Source organism: Alternaria burnsii, assembly GCF_013036055.1.
Source record: "Alternaria burnsii strain CBS107.38 chromosome Unknown 740, whole genome shotgun sequence".
In the NCBI taxonomy this organism is placed as follows: Eukaryota; Fungi; Ascomycota; class Dothideomycetes; order Pleosporales; family Pleosporaceae; genus Alternaria; species Alternaria burnsii.
In genome coordinates this window covers 1,109,693-1,131,234 of record NW_024066112.1, presented here as the reverse complement: position 1 = coordinate 1,131,234, position 21,542 = coordinate 1,109,693, and the positions used below count along the sequence as shown (strand labels likewise).

Sequence of the window (21,542 nt, the reverse complement as noted above, 5' to 3'; positions counted from 1 at the left end):
GTGGTATTGTTAAACTTGCATAGGATGCGAGAATGTAGGCTTGTGTTGCGTTGCGCGTGTGGAACATTCATAGTTGGGAACGCGTTGATGGAGATCTGCGGGGACTTTGCGACGTCATTGGTTGCTTGGCTTGGGCACCAAGGCCTTGTGTCTTCAACTCACTCGGACAAATCCCAATGCAATGCTATATAGGATATGCCCTCCCAAGCACTCCGTCTTGAACAAGCCATCTAGAAAAATCATGTCGAACTTTGTGCCCTTGCATAATTTGATCGTAGGTTGAGAATGGTGCATATCTCCATCAAAGTCGAGTAATGATTTGATCACACTTTATGGAAAGGAACCAGCGTAGCGGAGTGTGATGACAGTACTCAATAGTACCATTGGTAGCGCAGTATGACACAGTCTTGGGATCAAATAAGGAATACTATCATGGATACCATTATTCGTGAAGCTCAAACATATACAACTTGTTGTCCCAAACAGTCCAACGGTGAGTGCGAGGCCAACAGATGCCCGAGTCAGTCCTATACATTTCAACATACCCAGGCGCCATGACCGTATTGTAAAAAGGAGTCGAAATATTGACCAAGGTCCGAATCCAATCTCTTTGTAGATACATGCTCTGCAGTCCATTCTACACCATCTTTACCGCCACCCCCTTCTCTTCTGCTGCTGTTGCGCACTCGCTTTCATCCTGATTTGGTCCTCCTTCTGCTGTTGGAATCCCTTGACCTCTTGACTGTACATCTCATACTGTCCCAGCCAGTACTCGACCAAGCCTTGCACATCTTCCACAAAGCCCTCAGGCCCCCTGTTGTATACCCAGAAGCCCACGACGAGTATCCCGCCCCAGAAAACCAGGCGCAAAGCCAGGTTTACCCAGAAGATGACGGCTCGGTACATCATGTCCAGGATCTTGAGGGAGATGAAGAATATGGCGAGCAGGGCGAGGATGGAGGCGACATCGGGCTGTGTGATGAGTTTGTTGAGGAGAGGCGAGAGGTGCGTGGTCAGGGTGCGCGAGATGCCGAAGAAGGTTGTGAGGAGTTGGAGGAGGGGGCTTGCAAACGAGGGTGGGAGGAAGCGCGGGATAAGCGCTGCGTAATCTGGCAGTACATGTTAGCATAGTGCAATGCGACGCGAGAAGATGACAACAAGGATATCGTCGAGGCTTACCTTGTATAAAGTCCATTCTGGGCAGTTTGCGACTGGACGTGCAGGTGTCGTGTGCCAGACGCGATGGACGCGTTGTGGGGTGCAAAAGGCGAGTTCGCGCTTGCGACGGATCTGCGCGCGGGTAGCGGACGACTGGAGCGACGCGTGGTAGATGGGAAAGACGAGCACGCGATGGGCTTGTTGTCGGGTGGCTAATATTTTTGCCTGTTTGCACACGGTTGCGGTGACAGCTGTTCACGTTGACCCACTAAAACGCTTTTACACAAGCCATGCAGCTCAAACACACCTAATCCTGGCTGCATGTCATCCGCTCGGCTCGCTAGCTTAGTCACCCACCTCCTCCCACCAGAATCCACTCATGATGCGCAAAAGTAACATACACCGACGATCATACTCCACCACCCTGCGTCTTGCATTTCAGCCCCATCTGCACCACCACTGCGCGACATGTCGCGGGGTACACCCGGTCTGATGATGCGGTCAACTTCTTGTGCGCGGGAAGCGCCATCGTGTATGAATCGCGTCCCGTCGCTTTTCGATAGCTTATGTGGAGTCGAGTGGAGATCGCGGCAGAGCAGAGTTTCAGATCTAAGTATTGCAAATTCTGGGGTCTTGGAACTGGCGGTGTAGACCACGTTTTTTTTTCGTCTTCCATGCACCACTCGTGCCGTCGGGGAAAACGGTCGTTGCCGAGATGCCGCTTGGACTGATGTCGTGATCCGTGGTGCCTTGCAGGGCGGATTGCGCAATCAAGGAACATCACTGCAGTACTGGTAAATGGTCAGGTGGTAATGTGTTCATTCTTTCTTCTGGGCAGAAAGGACTAGCCTCTCGCAGTGCTACAACTGCATACCCAGGTACATGTTTGGCTATCTACTAGGTCCCTTCCTGTGCCATCTTCGGCATCGACTTGCTGCATCCTCCAACAGAAAGAAACAAAGAGGCTCAAGGCCTGTGTAGTGACACAAAGGTCTGGTATCATATATGCAGTGCGCCGCCAAACGCCAAAACCCAAAAGACAGAATCATGTCCAATCGTAAAGTATGTATGCGAAGCGAAGGTCGTAAAAGCGAAGTGTTGACTGGTACCGCAACAGTCTCGATGAGTGTACAACAGAAAGCGGTGCGTTGTGACACAGACAGATGTCAGCCATGCATCACTCACTTTGAGTGCATTAGGCAGGCTGCCGGCGGTATATATGACCACTTCGAGTGGACGTGTTTGGAGGTTGAATATGATTTGATGAGTTGAGTGATATCGAGTGACACTGGTATTCAAATCCAGCGTCCATCACCTTTCTGTTGAGTGCCGTACTCTGATTCGAAGTTGAATCGGAAAGCAGATGTTTCATCGACGGATGGATAATGTATTAAAGGTTGAGACCGATGTGAAGATGTGGAGCCCCGGTTGAACTCGCCGCTTGGTGAACATGGTGAGTACGGCGTTGGAGGTCGGTCTGCGATAGAAGAGGCTACACTAGACTTCCTTCGTGCACGCTCTGGCTTTCGTATTGAACTGGTGGGTGACTTTAGTGAAGCCATGTCGGTTAATGACGGTGTTCGTGGAGGGAACTCGTATGTGCTGAGCTCTTTCTCGAACATGGTAGTGACCCTGGGAGATACATGTTCCCGTAAGACAGCTGGTCTGATGCCGTACTTCTCCGGTCGTTGGGTATATTGGCTAGGTCGTCTCCAGGATTCAAACTCGGCATCGTCCAGTGGTGTGACTGCTCGCAGGGAGAAGCCTCGCATCCTTCTTTGAGATCTCTTCCAACAGAAGAGAACGGCAACGGCAACGGCCATCAGAACGAGAGTGCCTGCCACGGCCCCGAGAATGATCCAGACTTTTGTTTCTTGCTCCATGATTGCGATGGCGGTGTGTATGTCAAGTGTAAATGCTGAACGGGAGTGTTGGTGATAAGTGCTCAAAGACTACTGCGATCGTCGTTGTCGCTATTTTGAGCAGACCCTGATGGTGTATTGGAAGGAAGATCCAAAAGGAATATACGAGAGAGTGACGTTAATCAGATAACAACCATGCTGGCTGTGGCTGCGGTTGATGCGGCTACTCCAGAAAGGTGGCGGTCGACGAAACGATGGTAGTTATCTTGAGCCCACTCCTGTCTGATATGAACCTTGGAGGGTGATGCGGATAAAGTAGTGCGGGAAGCAAAGAGCGGAGACCTGGGTCATGTGTCTACCCTCGCTCCACAGCACCGTAGTAGGGAATGATGGTATGCACCTAGCGCCACAAAACGAGGCAGCACAAAGAACGGTCCTTCGGTAGAGAGCAACGATGGCGCACCGAGTGAGAGGAGTGTTGCGGGTTATAGAGACCGGACAAGCTTGGCTTGAGGCGACATGCAGGTACAATAGCGTACCTGATGGTGGGTTGCGAAGTTTGTTAGTACGGCAGACTCATGGAAATATCGGTGAGCAGTGCACTAAGAGTAATCCATGATGGGCTAATTTCGACGACCTTGGAACGACACCCCGCCGTTGGCGATGGCGCAAGTACCGGGATAGGCAATTCCACCGTGCCTGCAGCAGGGGCCTGACACTCCCGTCCAGTATATGCCATTCCAGAGCCGTGAAGCGGGCAACGTGGCGTCGTCAAGGTCAGCACGATGTTGGTATTTGACAGCACACCATGATCTCACAACGAATCCAGGGGCAGAAGTCACTTCAGCCTCAGCAACTTGACACCAAGGGCTTGATAGCGAATGCAACAGCGCACCCGTTCGTGCGTGCCCCTCAGCTCTACCCCGGGAGGGAGCCTTTTCTTTTTCGAAATTCTCCTTGCATCGCTAGAGGGCGGAGTACGAGTGAGACAAGCAAACGCTCAGTTTGCCTGAAGGGGCGTGTGTCGGTCGGAAACTTCGCTTGGAGCAAGCAGGGGCACTGACACGACGTCGATCTATCAAACCCCACCAACTGTAATTAGCATCGCTCCCTTCCAGGCACTGGCCAATCCCGTGTCGGGCTTTAGGTGCGTCCCGCGATAGCTTCCTTTCAAGGTTCTTTATCTTAGCCCTCGACGGAGCGCATCCAGATTCTGATGGTGTGCGTTCCCAAGCCCATAGCAGCTGTAGCTCGTCACCACCTCGACTCGCTCCTGCACGAAACAAGTTTCGATGCCGACATCTGGAGCGTTCGCGATATTGAAAACTACTGGTCGACACAACCAACTGGGTTATAGGCTAGAAGCCGAGCGTTCCTGACTATCGCACGACCCTGGCACCGACGGCCTTTGTGCAGCAAAACCGGGCATTATAGCGCAAACGCACCGACATGTTCCTTGGCAAGAACGGTTGCTTGGTCGCCAGCGTGCCAGGTCATTCACTGTTAATCATCTCCGATGCTTCATCGCGGGGCCATTTCGATGACCGCCAATAGCGCTTGAGGGCCTTCACCGGACTTTCTTGAAACACATCAAATCTGGTTGAATCTGGTCGAACAACGAGTTCAACGCCCCCATGCACATTCGTTACAATGACATGAGAGCCGTCGACTGAGGCTTGCAGTTTGCTCCGCTATTATAATGTGACTAGTCGTAGTGGACTGGTAGTGCCATGATGGTGCATCATCTGGACTCATCAGAGCGATCAAAGCCTATACCACTAGCGGCATACGTCGAAAACTCTCCGAATCATATTTTGCGTTTGAGAGTCGTCACTGTAGCCGTCCCCGATGCTCGCAGAACCATTCCAAGTGCGACAGCTAGAAGGATCGTACTGTCAAGGGACCTGTCTGAGGACCACATTTCTAATTCTGCAGAATCCAAGTACTGTGTCTCAATTTTCTTGTGCTAGACTTCTTACAAAGACTTCCCACGCCGAAGAAAGGCTCGGCTCCTGAACCCGTGGTCATCATGATCTTCGCGCCCATCCTGCAACCGAAATGAGACTTTCATTACAAGCCACGACCAAAGAGGCATCATCCGCAACCCATATGTATCTCGTCGCTTAACCCGCTACCTATCTTTATAGCAAACTCAAGGGTCATCCTTCTTTGTTGAAGCCTGCGGCAAGATCACAAGCAAGGTTGTATGTCCAGAACTCTTCAATGTCACTTGGGCCAAGGGTACCCAGGTCCCGAGTTTGTGAGCGCGCGGCTTTACCGCCATGCCGTGCAAGACGGTAGGTACCTGCAGCTGGAACATAGCGCCTGGCGCTGTCGTTCTGCCGGCTAAACTGCGCAACTTGCACGTGGGTTATCACTATCAGTCAAGCGTGCGACGCCAGGACCACGAACCGACGGTGGTGTAGTGGCCCAGAGGAAGCACACATAGCGGCGGACACTTTGTTCGGCTGCCTGTGCGAGGAATTGGACCATATCTTTGGTACTACTTGTGATGGCTGCGTAAGATGCGCGATGTGTCGCAGATGTCGTATTGCTTTTTCGATATCTCCTGATCTACAGCGGGGAGAGAATGCTTGTGTCTGTCTCGCTGTCATTGGCGCGACCAAAGCAGAAGGTGTCAAGACCGCAGCTTGCATCTAACATTTCATGCTGCCACCAATGAGGGTTTAGATATGGCATATCCACAGCAAAGCTCAGCCGCAACCTCAATACCACCATCGTGAACTCCTGAATACGGTATGAAAACGACGGCGCATTCCCTACGCTGTCCTTGATTTTGGCACCGAAGTGCACCCGTCATGACCTGGAAGAAGCGAGTCATTGAGATGAAGATGCACGCAAAACCTCTCGAACGAGAAGAACGCCCGACACCACATCAGCCTCATCACACACCGCACAGCCTCTCCACTCAAGCAAGATGATCAGAATAAAATCTCTCCTTGAAGCGGCCTCGGAACCGGTGGCATCCGAATGGTCATGTCGCCTCAGCAAGGTCTTCGCGGGCTACGGGGTCTCATACCTGTCTTCCAATGATCATATAGGGTTGCGTGGGGCATCAGGTGGGTATTGATCCCGACACTCTATAACAGACACACTATTGCCCATGGTATCTCACGGCGAATGTGCTTAACGACGAAAAATTCCCTATGCCCATGCAACAAAAGTCATGGAACGGAGTTTCGGCAATAAAGGATTTAGCAACGGATGATGTCGGAAGCTACATTTGCGCATCATGGTCAGCTGGACTGACCATGTGTCGTTCGCATGTCATGAACGGTGACGCTTGCGCAGGTATTCCTTCGATCGGCTTGACGCTACCGTTCACTGCAAGCCGACATTCGAAATCAAACATGAGTCGCTGTAATGCTTGTCAGAGCGATAGGCGTCTTGGGGTCAGGTAATGGCCATGCATCTGTCCACATTGCGACCTTCTCACCCGACATCTACGACTCATACCTAGGCACATGCGGTTTATGTGTGACTGGTAGATATTGGATGACCCTGTCAAAATTCCCACGTCGCTTGTGCAGCAGACGTTCGTGGGGGCGGCTGTGCATGTATCTGTATATTGGATCTACTATATGAAGCGCTTCATGATGCTTATGATAATCAGAGATATATTGATGCTCACTTCGCTTGCTACGAGAAGGATGTGACATCGTTCAGTGAGAAGTGGACCGTTGAGGATCTGCAGGAAAGGTCTCCTCGCTGTTTGTGTTTGTTACACCAAGATCTGAGCGAGATCGCAATCAATAAGTGCAGGTGCTATATGCATGTTGGAGCCTACAAGCGTCGCTATCTGAGCGACCAAGCCTGGCGACCAGGTCATCCAGAGAACTAGCGACCAAGCTGTAGGACTTTGTAAAACTTTGTTATCATGATCAACACATTTGCTTTTGCTGCTGTAATCCGACCAAGCGCACCTGCGCTTTCAAAGGGTCGCACGATGTGGCGTTAGTCCAAGGGGTTCAACCAACCTAGGAATTACTGCCGCCAATAAACTTTCAGTTCTCCATCCATGGCCTTCACACATACAATCATCTTGTCACTAATTCGCCCAACTTGTACACAATCTTATGGCGAACAAAGTCAATGATCACCACCCACAATACGACTTGAACATCAAGACAATTTGTCAGAGAAAAAGGGACGGAACGCTATCCTGTAAAGTACACACTACGACATCGGGGCCGATATCGTACCAAACACTTCAAGAACGCCCCTTATCTCGATCGCCGAGATAGAACCAAGTTTCACTCCAACCCTAGCGACACGGCTGTGTGTCCACTCCATTTTACATATGCATGTCTTCGCGGCTCTCGAGACGGTCAACTATCCACTGCAGAACTAAGCTCGTATGTGCATGACCACCACCATCCCTCACGTTCTCTTAGCAGCATCGGTTCCCGGAGTCGTCTCCGCACGTCCCAGATACGGCAAACCTTATAAGCGACCTCGCTCACTACTTCAACTTCCACCAGCCTCACGGCCTTTCCCAAGCGACAGGAACGTTTCTAAGCGCCATCCCTTCTTCTGTCATGTTTGAAGACGCTCATTGTAAGCCAGACGGTAGAGTTTACGGCTTTTGCACAGATTTCTGAGTGCAAGTTTGCCGAACCTTTGAATCTCAAAGGGCGATTTCGGCCATCATCCTCCGCTGCGGATCGTTAAGATGCAGGACGGGCTCGGTCCGTTACCGGGCTAATCATGCGCCACGGTCTGCACCTTGGCCCAGTAAAGGAAGGAGATGACTACCCCTTCTCCCCAGTTGTGGCTTGCTTCAGACATGCCTTACAACTTTTCACGCCGACTATACAGATGATCGGCATTGTTGTTTCTGGGGAACGAAAGCTCTACAAATGATCAGTACGATTCCAAGCGTAATGACGTGTGAATAGGATGATCGAGATCAGACGCTGGAAAAACCCGATTGTAAGGTAGGTAAGCGATCATTCAGGAGCCGTCGTAAACCTTGTCGGCATGACCGAGCGTCGAAAAGCGGCATGTCGTGAGTGAGCTTGTTGGCGCGTCGCTTGCGCAATAACGGGGCAGGTGGAGGTTACGAATAGGATGGGCATGGATCGATAGATGTCTTGAGTCGTGCCTGGATCTGTTTACGTATGAGTGCAGTTGTGCTAACCTAAATGCTGATACAAAGCGGGAAGCTGCTGTCGCCTGTCGCCATGCCGTAAGTGTGGTTGGGAGAGAGAGAAAGCGTCAGAGGAGTACCAAGCGGGGGTATATTGGCTGGCCTTAAACCGTAATTTGTCAACAAATTGAAGATCTAGACGTTGGGTTGGCATCCATACTAAGGGCTCAGATACTGGAGTGAAAGTCGTTTACTCCATCGTCAGTATTAGTCTTATGCAGGTGTGTAAATACTTGATCAGGATGTACGATGGTAAACGAAGATCTCATCTCTAGGCCTAAAGAGACAAGATGCCACCAGCAGAGACAATTGGATGTGATGAAACGTGAATATACTAATAGAAAGGACGTGATCATGAACCCGAAGACAACTAGCTCTACGGTCCAAGGGAAACCGCTGTTCCCATTTTCGTGCCTTGAACGCCTAGTGACCCAACCCAGGGGATAGCCTCTCTAAGCCTCATACCAGACTCAATCGTACCTTTCTCTTTCCAGTGCTTTCTTCAAGCTCGTCGGTGATCCTGACGGTTACCTTCTCGAACAGTTCGATAGTCCTCTTAACATCGCCCTTGATACTCAGCACATAGTTCTCGGCGTCAAAGTCAGCCTCCGGCTCTGGTGTAGCAAGATCCCTCAATCGAATGAGACTCTCGATACCAAATCTCGGTACAAAAACAACGAAGCCGTTGGAGAAAATCTTCATAATAAAGCCTTCTTCGTTGATATCCTTGCCCTTGAGCGCCTGGCCGACGTAATACTCAATGGAAGCGCGACCGGCCATCTGTGCATTGCGATGGCGCACGTTGATGTTCTTGCATACAGCTTCCAGCTTGGCCTTTGACTGTAGGCTAGGGTCCAATTGCTCGTACTCGATAGCAGCAGCAAGTTGGCGATGTGCTTCGAGATCAGCATAGCGACGGATGGGGGATGTGAAGTGAGTGTAGATCTCGCTAGCAAGACCATAATGCCTGAATTCGGGATACGCTTGAGTTCCGGCGCAGAAATACTCAGCAGACATCATGCAACGTGTTGCCATAATCCTGACGAGAGTGTTGAAGAATGGGTCGTTGGGATCAACACACTTGTCAAGTGAATCAGCCAAAGCTTTCGAGCTATCAGTCTTGAGCTCCATTCCCTTCTTGACCTTGAGCTGGTTATCCAGCTCTTCGAAATTCGTCTTGGGAGGGGCAGCGTGGCGACGGAGCAAAGCCGTTTGTGGAAAGGCTTCGTAGTTTTTTGCGGCAACACTAATGTTGGCGAGCAACATAAACTCCTCCACGAGCGAATTGGTGTCAAGATGCTTCTTTGTTTGGACGTCTGCTGGGTCTGAAGTTTCAGATTCGGTTCGGACCTTTACTTCTGGTGAAGATAGGTTCAATGCTCCGGCGTCCATTCGCTTTTGCTTCAGCTTCTTGGAGAGCATGAGCAGCGTCCGCATACCGTTCGTAAGATCATCCTGCTGTGATTTATCGTCTATCCGGATTTGGGCTTGTTCGTAGCTGAATGCTTCTCTTGAACGAATGACAGACTTGGTGAAATACGAAGAAACGATGTCGGCGTCCTCAGTGACCTCCCAAATTACAGAGAAAGCGTAGCGCTCGACATATGGCTTCAGGGAACATAGATCTGTTCCAAGAAGCATAGGCAACATGTCAATGCGCTTGTCAACCAGGTAAACGGTCGTTCCACGTTGGCTGGCTTCCTTGTCCATCGCATTGTTCGGTTTGACGAAATGAGATACGTCTGCAATATGAACACCGACCTGGTAGTTACCGTTCGGTAACTTGTGAGCATGGAGAGCATCATCGATGTCAACACAACCAACAGGGTCGATAGAGCATACCAAGAGGTCGCGAAGATCTTTACGCCCCTTCCAGCCCGGATCCTCCAAGCTAGCTGGTACCTTCCAATCATGGCCTTCAGCGGGTAAGCAATCAAGAACCGTTTTGGGGAAAGGCTTGTATTGAACGTCCCACTCCAGTAGTAAAGCCTCAGTCTCTGCGCCCTTAGATTCAAGTTCGCCAAGCGATCGTACAAAATGGCCAACCGGATATCGAGAATCTTTATCCCAAGAGTCGATCGTTGCCAGAACACGTTGACCAAGAAGCTCTCCAGCTTGTCGTGTTCGTATCCGAATTTTAGGTATGCGCTTGTCCATCGGAACGAGGAATACGGTCTGTTGCTGTCGACTCGATTTTGAAGAAGAGCGAACAGAGTCGCGATCGATGTGGCCGACGTATTGTCTCCAGTTTCGCTTAATGACACCTACTACACGCGCAGTCGGCTGCGGCCTGCCTTCCGTGCTTTGTCCATGAACACGCTTAACTTCCTCTTGTAACGCTCGTCGTTCTCGTTCTGGAATGACATTCTCGCCTTCTTCAGCCTCTGCGTTATCGTTCTTGTTCACTGTCTCCTCTTCAATGATCTTGGTTGAAGGCGCCTTCCACTGATCCTGAGGCAGTACCTCAACAACTACTACGTCGCCAGAGACAGCGCGGTTGCTGTTCTCACGTCCTAGAATAAGGAGAGATTTATCGAAAGCAGGTACGTGGACTGAGCCTTCTAGGTAGTTATACGGTGAGACGTTGAAGATGCCCTGGTGTAAAGTGCCAGCTTTTACACCAGTCATCATCTTAGAAACTGTATAATGTTCCGAATAGAAGATCTCTGGCTTTTTCGACCTGACTTCTCGTTGCTCTTGCGCTGCGCTGATCATGTCTAGGAGCTCGTCCGAATTTTCCAAGCCAGATACAAACTCTGACAAAGTCTTGCCTGGAACCTTCTCGGATATAGCTTTGCGCAAGTTGTCCCTGTCATCGGTGATCATAACAACCGTAGGTACCCGCGTCTGCGTTTTGCTCCGCGCTTTAACAGCTTGTGTGATATGGCCATTATACCATTGCACGGCTTTGCGAACAGCCCGGTCGTTTCGGTCATTGATGGTCTCTCCAGCTTCCCGCGCCACGTACGTCTCTTGCCTGAATTCGTTGAAGAACACGTAGAAGCGCTTTCCTTCGTTCTTAGTCAGGGATATCAGACGATGATATAGAGGAAGTGAGCGGTTCTTGACCTCCTCTAGTACAGTTTGGAGGACAATAACATCATGGAATGCGGTCTCAACTTCGAATAAGTCCATGCCAGTAAGAAAAGCATTTGTGTCCGGGATAAGATATTGGCCATTTGGGAAGTCCTTGGATCCTGCCGGTGTGTCTGAAAGGACAAATGGGGCGACTGACAAAGGTTAGTCTAATTCTGCACGTGAGGTTTTGCGACGGAACCTTTCTTGGAATAGTCCGTGGGCGCAATCTCTAGACATGCTCTGCAAAGATTGGACGAGCATGGAATGTCCTGTCGTAGATACAACTCTCTGACAATTTTCTGAACCTTGCCACTTTTGGTAGACCGCACGTAGACCTTGCTGGACAGGTTGGTTTCACCACGATCGGCAGCTGTCGACCGCTTCAGACTGAAGTACTCCATGTTTGGGGCAAGGTGTGTTGGTTGATGAGCGACGAAGGCGCGTGGTGTTGGTGTCTGGGAAAGATTGGTCGATGCCAAGATATCAAAAGATCCTAGCTCCGCTACCTAGCTCCGCACCATGACGGAGCTCCCAGGTGGGCCCTCACAGCGACCAACATCACCTGGACGGAGCTCCAATACCACGACTCCAGGCACCGAAGCCGCTCTATCGCTCATATCCTGTCCCTCTGACACGGCCATCGCAATGTCTTCGCTAGATCCGCCGACATACCTCACCTCGATCCAGAACAACATCCGCGCGCGGCCCATATCATGGGAAGGAGCTGTGCGAGCTAAGACCATCACCGACGAAGACCTCAAGAAGATTAAATCAATCGATAAAGTGCGCAAGGAACAGAGGAAACAGACCATCGAGTCTGATGTGGATAGCTTCGTGACGCTGTTAGTGGGCGGAAATGCATCGCAGAGCATCTTTGAGGCAGCTGCAAAGCGCCAAGACATCATTCACTACATGCTGGTCTTGTTGGGAGACATGATTGATGGTAGCAACGCGAACCTCTCTACATCAAAGGTGAAGCTTACACATTTCCAGACATACCTGCACTCACATCGGCTCTCGTCCAACACCCAGCGCCCTACAAGCCTTTCTTACCGCTCTTGAAGGCTTCATCTAACAGCGAAGACCCCGTACCGCTTCTGACGTCTTCCGTTCTGTCCGGCCTTCTGTCGCAGGCTGTCAAGACGTCTTCCAAGAACACACCCCAGCTTGATGAGGCCTTAGCACAGCTCTTCACCTACCTCTCGACACTCGCAAAGGCATCCGACGCCGGTCTGCAGGATATCGCTGTACGGGAATATTCTGCCGTACTTCGCAGCACCAAATCAAGGCGCATATTCTGGAAGCAGAGGAAGGAGACACTTAGCCCTCTGTTTGATATTCTGCGGGCTGCAGCTGGGTCTGCCAAGGATACAGACTCAACCCTGTATAGTGGCGGTGCTAGTATCCGTACAACAGACGGTGGCATCTCTGGTGGTGTCGGTCTCCAGCTTCTGTACCACGTCTTGCTCGTCATCTGGCAGCTTAGCTTTGAGGGCGAGCTCGTAGGCGAAGGACTTCAGGAGTATGTTTACTCTTCTAAATGGCATTTCGCATTTACTAACAGCTTCCAGGGAGCACGACATCGTCATTCTCTACACGCAGCTCCTTAAGGTCTCGCCCAAGGAGAAGACCACTCGTCTTCTTCTTTCCACTCTCCTCAACCTTTTGACTACCAACCGCCAGACTCTTCTTCCAACAGCCGTGCTTGCTCGCCTACCCTCTCTTCTCTCAAGCCTAAAGTCACGACATCTGACCGACGAAGATGCGCTCGAAGATTTACAGGCCTTGAACGAGCTCCTCGACGAGTACACCAAGACACAGACTACCTTTGATGAGTACGCTGCCGAGCTACAGTCGGGTCACCTTCGTTGGTCGCCACCGCATCGCAACCCTACCTTCTGGCGAGACAATGCGCGTCGCATCTTAGAAGAGGACAAGGGCGCACTACCCCGAAAACTTGCGGAGATTCTATCTAAGAGCTGGGAAAACGATAAGCAGGTACTGGCTATTGGGTGCAACGATGTAGCGTGCTTGGTCAAGGAGGTGCCAGAGAAGCGACAACAACTTGAAAAGCTGGGTCTGAAGGGCAGGGTTATGGAGCTGATGCAGGAGGCAGATGAGAGCGTACGGTGGGAGAGCTTGAGGGCAGTTGGCGAGTGGCTGCGGTACAGCTTCGAATCGAAGACCGAGCTTCCAGTCAGGTAATTAGTATTGACTATGGGGACGATTGTGAGCACTGTCAAGCGTGTGAGTGTTTTTCTGTATGTTTTCTCGTCTATACAAGGCCTCTCATAGAATGTCAGGCCCATACAGTACATGCTCAATCATCTCAAAGCTGTTTACATGCTCTTCCCTTCTTCGTGTTTGAGATACAGGTTGTCTGGGACCATGATATGCATGAACCTTTTGTGTACCGAAATGCCATTCATTGAGATTTCCAATGGTTTATGGAACCCGGACTATTGCGCCACTTACCTGTGTAAGTCATACAACTTCATGTGGCGATGTCCTGGGTAATGATATGCAGTATGATGAGTTACATTACGATCAAGAGTAAACAGAATTCGTGGACTACATGAGCCAGTGACATAATGAGCGGCATTCAACTGAACCACTCTAATACTCTATTGACTCTCCATCCCACTATCCAGAATCAGTCGAGTTGCTAGCATGCGGGCCGTCGTTTCTGTTCAGACACCCCAGACCAGGTTTCAACTACGTCAGAGAGATCGGAGTGTAGGTGAAGTGACATTAGGTGCAGGAAGGCAGGATCAACAACATGTTTGACCAAGTATGAAGGACGTTTGTTTCGAAGTAACAAGATCGTTGATGAATGATTTAAGCCGACCATGTGCCGAAAACGGGTGTCAAACACACACTGCTTTGGGATAACTCTTTCTCTTGTCCAGGAGGTTGATGCGGTGAAAAGAGTTGACGGATCAAAAGAAGACATAGAAAACGACATATCTTGTGAGAGTGTAGGGAACCTCAAACTTCTACTTTTCGATATCTATGGCCTTGTGTATAGGCCCAAACATATTACCACTATAAAAACCTCAGGTTGAAAAGCAAGTCCAATCGATATGGTATATTGAAGCTTTCTGTCATTGGAAGAGAGTACAAATCATTATCATCCATAGAAGAATTCAGTTGTTTGCACTCGGTGTCTCCTATCAATATTCTTGCATACTGCCATCCACGCGTTTCTCCGGGACACTGCCTTCATATTTACATCCTTCATATAGAACCAATTACCTAGGCAGTTGAACTGAGGATACCGATCAAACTGGTGATGTAACGGACAAGGCCTTCTGCTCGCTCAGTCCGACGTTCATGCTCACCATGAAGAACCTCGTGTTATTTTTTACTTATATCCCATCAATATCGCGCCCCGAAGGTAAACATGGCATTCCCCTTCATCAATTGATTGAAGATGTAACACTATATCTCTTGAAGATAAGGTTTATGACCTAGAGTACGGCACAATGAGAACGAGCATCTTCGTGAACTGATTACATGCTCCGCATCACAATGTACATATGGTCTTGCTCGCTATCGCTATCCAGTTTCGGCTAAACCAGCAGCCTTCGAAAGCACACGATCTCGGCTCCCCTGCTGAGTTCCGTCAACTGTTCCCTCGTCTCTAATCTCATCGCGACTCCACCATCTCAGCTTCGCGAATATTTGAGATCCGGATGCAGTACCCGCTCCAATAGCAAGCTCGAGCCCATCTGAACCTTCTCCAAGCCAGTCATCTCGGCACCTGCCATGTCCCTCTTCTTTCCGATACCATCACACGTATCCTAGCGTGCTATCCCGTCTCCTCTGACGGTATCTTGCGTGAACGACTGATTAGCAAGAAAAAAAGAGTTTGAGGATCGAACGCTTGCTTCTTTCCCGTATTTAGAGTCTTCGGATTTATATGTGCATAGACGCCAATGCGCACAGCACAAACGCTATTTACCTCCTCATCCGTGACATACTCGGTATTCTCCTAGCCTGAGATATGTTTCCCTTGCGGATCATGCGGAATCTACCGTCCCCAAGTTTGTGAAATCGAAACATGCTAGTATGTTGGTTTTTCTACCAAGATTGGTCATAGGGGTTGGGTTTGTCAACTCAGAAGTGGTCATGACCGAAGCCGAAACGTCCTTTTGTGCTTTTGAGATGATCTTCGTGTGGCTTTTATAATCTCCAGGTAGCGAGTTCGATCTCTGTATGGCCAGGAGATGTCTTCCGCCTCTTCAAAAAGCTTCTATGAAAAGATACTGTATCGCGTTGATTGTCAGAAAGAGGAAATCCACGAAGTTTGGTCGTCAGACGCTGGTTCCGAGTTCTCAATGAAACTATAGTGATCCGCCCACATGCAGGTACAGAGTTTGATTCACGGTCGCGGGTATTCCGTGAACCACTTGAGGGTTATGCTGTATCCTTGGTACCAACAACTCTGGTTCGCGGGACCGATGTGAAACTACCGCAAAATCTGGTAGAATGCAGGTACAGGTCCCGAGTACCAGATTGTAGTATCGATAGAAGCGACCGAGTTTCCGTCACAGCGTCACCCGTGTCGTCTGTGGATTGTATTGTGGGATGCAGTGATGCCTATTGGGTCTACTTTCAGCTTTTACCACATCAACCTTTGGTTCTTCAAATCGGTAGGAAACTATGTATCACCGCTTCTTGCTCGTGTCAAGTACTAGATGGGTGCGCAAGCCTCAAGGCCTTGATCTGTCACTTTTCGGTCTGGGGGCTGGGAACCATTGGCTTGGCAGATGCCATTTCTTTTCTGACAGATCTCTCCGAGGAGGATAAAGTCCGGTTATAGCGAGTCACTATAGATGCCGAGTCAAGCGAGCGAGCAAAAAAAGTGACACCACGTCGAATAATTTCGGATGGGTCGCCCACTCTCACAGTGATTGCTTTTTGCGCCTTTGGTAGTTGCTTCGAAGCCGAAGGGAGATCCGACACTGGCCCAAGAGTTTGTATTGCGGATAAAATTTCCATGAGCCAGGTCGATGCGAAAAGAAGAACAATGATCGTCACGCATCCAAGCCACGTTGGCGTTGACGGCGGTTGTCTCGGTTGCCGCGATGCTTTAGTCATGCTGGTGTAGGTGTTCAAACCCTTTAGGGCCAAGTAGGTGATTTCGCTACCCACCAGTAGCGTTCGCACAAGAGAGAGGTTAGAGGAAGAAAGAACCAACAATAAGATTTGCATGCGTCCAATCGCAGTGGCAGCGGGAATGGTCTGGACGTATGGTCAGCCGGCATATTTCCAGTGGCGTAGGCTGAATTTTCGCAACTTCACCGTGAGAACTACCTACCTAGGCAAGTAAGTAGATCCTTAAGATCCAGGATCCGATTGTTCGTACTGATCGTAGGATCGCAGATCTACCCTGCGATTAGTTACTCAGCTAGAAATTCAGAGTCCGTGGCCGCTATATGGAGACGGCGTTGAATGCCGTTGGCTTGGTCATCTCAAATTCCTTTTCAATCTTTCGGATGCCTGAGTTTAAAGGTGTCGGTCCGAATGCAGTAGCCGCCCATGCGACGCAATGAGGACTGATCCCAGACCACGGGATATGGCCCTAATACCAGACTAGCAGCATGCAATTGTAAAGGCGCTGTGATTCACCTGCATGCATCGTAGGTATCCACTTTGATCAGTGTCTACAACAAACATTCGCATGACAGAAACCCATGCCGACCTATTATGGAGTGCCAGCGACGGGTGATGCGCGATCCATGTGTGAAAAAGTAACAAAAGCGCATGGCAGCCACCCACGTCTCTCGGTTTAGTGTGCAGCGAGCGTGTATGGATGGACCACTTGAAACGGACACGACGATGATAATTGCATTTTCCGATGGTATCGAAAGAGATTGGCTGGATAGGTGAAAAGGGTCAAGACATATTGCACGTCAATACCAGACCTTCAGACTTGGGACCAACTATAACCAAAGCTAAGAAGACCAAAGGGCTAAATTACCCAGATAGCGGGGTCCGTCTTGCTTTACGAGGTACGGTGAACCTTCTTACCGTTTCTGCAGGGGGTCCTGTAAGCCAGCTTACTAAACGCCCATTGTTCTGCGGTCGTTGTATGGACGGCAACAATTGCCGCCCATATGAGAATCCATGTGGCAATCTGTTGAGATTTACGTATGCAGGTCATAGTACAGTACATACGCCGAGGGACCCCAGGGTAACACGCTGATATCCCGTGCCCATAGGAAATCCAGTTCATCATGGCAAAAGTGGATATAGATCGAAAGAGGCATCCGTACTCCGACGCCGTTTAATGTATACGTACATACAGGACAAGACTCCGAAAAACTTTCCACGCGTACGTATGCAACGTAGGCTCTAAGCGAGATGCATTGCCATGTAACCTTTGCTCTCCGCTTCGCAAAAGCAAATGTTGCAGGCAGCGGGAAGGAACGAATCCGCGCCGATCACGTGGCGGCAGCGTGAGATTCGCAGTGGAAAAAGCAATCACATCTACAAGCGGTGATCGTTGGACCGTTGAGACGACCGCGGAGGGCAGACGTAACCGTGCATACTGACCGATGATATGGGCTTGTCAGCGCAGAAGAAAGCATGATAATCATCTTACCCGATATACGTTGAGCCGCAACCTTAGGCCACTTGCACTGCAGCCAGCTTGAAAGCCGCCGGAGTAGATCCGACAGGTGGAAGAAACCCTGCCTGCCTCGAATCTGCCTATTGCCGTCACGGAGTCAAAGCCAAACGACATGAATGAACCGCAACAACAATAACGTCAACCACGTATATGTCTGGGCAATGGGACTGTGCGTCTATAGACTTTTGGTAGCATGGTAGGCTACGCAAGATAACCGAGCCATCGAGTCCCTTTCGCGCGAATCGATGATGCATCGTGGTCTGAGCTCCGTCCAGTGCAGCCGTCCGCTCCCGCACCCGGTCTCTGTTCGACCATGTGTCGCAGAACCCATGAACCATGTCTTTCCTCATGCTTAGACTGTAGGTTAGACGCACGTCGTCATTCACGCAGGTGGTGAATCGACCCCTGGCAGTTGATGGTGCCGATCAGATGCATGCGCAGGAAGCAATTGGGGTACATGGAGCGACATGACACATTCTCACGTTCTGGGGTGCAGATTCCGACACAAAGCCATCTGCTGTTCGACATGTCCATGTCGCTGGCTGCAGACCCTGCCTGATACCAATGTCATCTCTGCATAGCCAAGTGTTTTACAGTCACGAGCCTTTACCGAGTGCGATAGATTCATTCCGTGTTTGCGCAATGGGTAATATTATTAATAATGAAAGGATACGTGAAGAAGATCCTTCCTGTCATGCGTCCCGAAGCGTAATGGTAGCGCATTTCTACCTGTTCCTCCAATATCCCAGAGCACCAGCTTGCGGGAGCATAACTTGCGTCCCTTCCGATGATGCAAATGACTGCAAATCAGTAACCAAAACACGAAACAAGGTGTTGGGGAATCTGGGGGAATCTTGTGCAAAAAGCTATAACTAAAACCACCACGAATAAGACGACTGGGACAGGGATCTGCTAATACTGACAAAGAATGCGAAAAAAAGACGATGTGACAATCTGATCCAGAAACGTCGTTTCCCAGCAATGCAAGAAATGAATCTCCTTCAAATATTCCATACACTCTTGCCCGCAAATCCATGCAAATACTGCCAAGCCGCAAAGTACTGTGGGGTATCCATGCGATGCGAAGATATAGCAGGTGAACGGACCTCCAGGTTTCATCAACGAAGTCAACGTGCGTTCCAAAGTCGCCACGAGGAAATAACAGCCGAGCTCGTAGTAAGGGAATAAAGGAATGGCACTGTGTACCGCGTCCATCGTGCTTTCGTATTGTCGTATTTGTTGCTTAGCGTGTTCGTCACCGTCTCGTATGTCGTGATTTCATTGTTGCTGGCGGAGCGAGGAGCGGAGTGAAAAGCAAGATAGGATGAGCCTAGTGTACAGAGTGCGACGAAGAATGAATTGCGGCAGGTAGCCCCTGGTGTCGATCAAAGCATGGACAATTGAATTCCAATAGTGATGCCAAATCAGACCCTCGTTCGTGGACTCAAGAATGAATTCGGCTCATGATGCGGTAGTGCCGCTTTTGACAACACATCATAGGGTTGTGGCCATTCCTAGTATGTCGACCACCCTCCTTGCTGTGGAGCCTGTGGAGGTGCCCAGCCAGGCATGCCAGGCTGTTGACTGGCAGCACTTTGGTGTTGCATAAACTGGTGAGGGCTCGGGCTGGGTTGGTAAGGGTTTTGTCCCATAGCCTGATACCCGGGATCCCCGCCAGGCATAGAGCCTCCCATAGCACCCATAGTCTGGTACTGTTGCACAGGTGTGCCATGCATGGAGGCACTGCTTTGGGCATGGTGGAGTTGTGGTGAGGCATGCATAGGAGACTGTTGCGGAAGTGGCGACTGCTGTGGTCGTTGCGCATATTGCTGCATGTTGTGCTGTTGGGAGAGCGGGGAGGGCTGTGGTGGTCCTCCTTGCCACATGTGTGACGGAGGGTACCCATGGCCTGGGTTTTGTTGTACACCTGGAAGCATGCCTCCAGGACCCATGTTAGAGGCGTTCATGCCCTGGGGCATTCCAATGCTTGGTGGACGGCGGTGCATCTGGTCTGCACGGAGAGGTGTGTGTTGCTGAGCCATGGGTGAAGGTACCATGTTGTTTTGGGGCATAGGCTGCGGGCGGTACGCTTGAGGACCCATGGGCTGTCCAGGCCTCTGTGGCGTCTGTGCTGACATTCCGTACTGATTTCCTGGCATGCTGACAGCTGTCGAGGGCATGCGTGGAGACTGCACGGCTTGAGTAACCTGCGGGGCGTGCTCTCCTTCGGCGGTTCTTGGACGGTTCGGCTGGACGGGCGGCTCGTGGGGACGTTGCCAGACATCGTTGAGATAGTCCTTGCGGTGCTTGCGTTGCTGCTCTAGCTGCTTGTTAACCTCGGCTGTCTGGGCGGCTGCGTTGAGAATTTCGCCAGACGGAGTTGGCCTTGTCATGTCCTGATACGGGGCGCCCTGCATCTCATGTCGTGGACGTTGTACGCCACTGTAGTCTCGAGGCTGCAGGTCAGCCGTTGTGCGCTGGTTGTATGCGTCTGCGTTTGTGGAGGGCATGCTTCCTGGTGCGGGGTTGAGACCGCCAAATGGCTGCAGAGGGTTGATCGCAGCGCCCAGGTAGTCTTGGTTGTTGCCTGTGTATGCTCCTGGGTGGGCAAAAGCCATGGCACTGGCGTGGTTCGCTTCGGCTGCGGCTGCCTCTCTTGCTTTTGCTGCACCTGGCCTCTTCTCACCCGCCGCGTCTTCCTCGGTAAAACCCTGCTTCCGTGCCTTGCTCTCCCAATAGTCGTCGCGCACACGCCGGCCGTTGACGATCAATCTGCTTCCGAACTGTCTGAACATGGATCGGGCAGTGACAATGGCAATCTGTCTGGACCGATACGAGTATGGCAGAATCTCCTGGTGGATGAGGTCGTCCTTCTCGGCCTGCGTGGCGATGATCTTGTACAGAGAGCGGTTTTTGTTGAAAAGTAGATACGAGTCACGGTAACCTAGAACACGCGCGCATTCGGTTGCGAGCATGAAGAGCTTCTCGCCTCTGTTGGGGACGAAGAAAGTGCGACAGCGGTATTCGCGGCCGTCAAGTGGGTGGCCTTGTTGCGTAACCTTCCTTTCTCCAGCCTCGTCAATTTCGCGCGGTATGTATTCGTCGCCTTCGGCATTGAGCTGGTCGGTAGTGTGGTCGCGCACAGTGGGTAGCGCCTTGATGACGGCGGGCTTGGTGGGTGTTCCCTTGGCGGATGGCGAGGTCTGGGGAGGCGATGCTTGAGGCAGGGCTGTTGTCTGTGATTGCGGTGTTTGCACGGGCGGCGCGATGCCGGTCTGTTGCGGCGATCCGGCATAGGGCGGCCTGGTGGCCTTGGGAGGGCGACCGCGACTGCGTTTGTTGTTGGGCGTGTCATCGCCCTGGATGTCGTAGTTGCTCTCTGGCGAGCGACTGCGCTTCAGGCTGCCTCGTGATGCTTGCTGTTGCTGTACGACGGGCTGCGTCGGGCCTCCGAAGACGTCTGGCTTTGGTCAACAATTGCTCGCGGGAGGCTGCGTCGGATGTAACAGACGCGCAAGCCAGTGCCTGCGACGGACGAGGGGAACGCGACTACTTACGCGACGGGTCAATGGTGCCAGGCGGATCCATGATGCCGTTGGCAAAACCACCATTCGACATGATTTGTATAGGGTGTTGC

At 51.0% G+C, this 21,542-nt stretch overlaps 5 protein-coding genes across 5 annotated transcripts; 1 reads left to right on the top strand and 4 right to left on the bottom strand.

The window, feature by feature from the left end:
* Window positions 1-648: 648 nt before the first annotated feature.
* GT037_005233 (uncharacterized protein) lies at window positions 649-1,195 on the bottom strand (the record flags this gene model as incomplete). Its single annotated transcript, XM_038930280.1, has 2 exons — window positions 649-1,109; window positions 1,180-1,195. The coding sequence occupies 2 exons, from the start codon at window positions 1,193-1,195 to the stop codon at window positions 649-651; spliced, it is 477 nt and encodes a 158-aa protein (XP_038787230.1).
* A 1,258-nt stretch (window positions 1,196-2,453) lies between these two features.
* GT037_005232 (uncharacterized protein) lies at window positions 2,454-3,041 on the bottom strand (the record flags this gene model as incomplete). The annotated part of the gene is made up of 1 exon (XM_038930279.1): window positions 2,454-3,041. The coding sequence occupies one exon, from the start codon at window positions 3,039-3,041 to the stop codon at window positions 2,454-2,456; it is 588 nt and encodes a 195-aa protein (XP_038787229.1).
* A 5,608-nt stretch (window positions 3,042-8,649) lies between these two features.
* GT037_005231 (uncharacterized protein) lies at window positions 8,650-11,669 on the bottom strand (the record flags this gene model as incomplete). Its single annotated transcript, XM_038930278.1, has 2 exons — window positions 8,650-11,420; window positions 11,468-11,669. The coding sequence occupies 2 exons, from the start codon at window positions 11,667-11,669 to the stop codon at window positions 8,650-8,652; spliced, it is 2,973 nt and encodes a 990-aa protein (XP_038787228.1).
* Window positions 11,670-11,787: 118 nt separating this feature from the next.
* Window positions 11,788-13,473, top strand: GT037_005230 (vacuolar atp synthase subunit h; the record flags this gene model as incomplete). Its single annotated transcript, XM_038930277.1, has 3 exons — window positions 11,788-12,211; window positions 12,262-12,790; window positions 12,840-13,473. The coding sequence occupies 3 exons, from the start codon at window positions 11,788-11,790 to the stop codon at window positions 13,471-13,473; spliced, it is 1,587 nt and encodes a 528-aa protein (XP_038787227.1).
* Window positions 13,474-19,419: 5,946 nt separating this feature from the next.
* Window positions 19,420-21,523, bottom strand: GT037_005229 (rsc complex subunit rsc7; the record flags this gene model as incomplete). Its single annotated transcript, XM_038930276.1, has 2 exons — window positions 19,420-21,365; window positions 21,463-21,523. 2 exons carry the CDS (start codon window positions 21,521-21,523, stop codon window positions 19,420-19,422), a joined length of 2,007 nt encoding a protein of 668 aa, XP_038787226.1.
* Window positions 21,524-21,542: the final 19 nt, after the last annotated feature.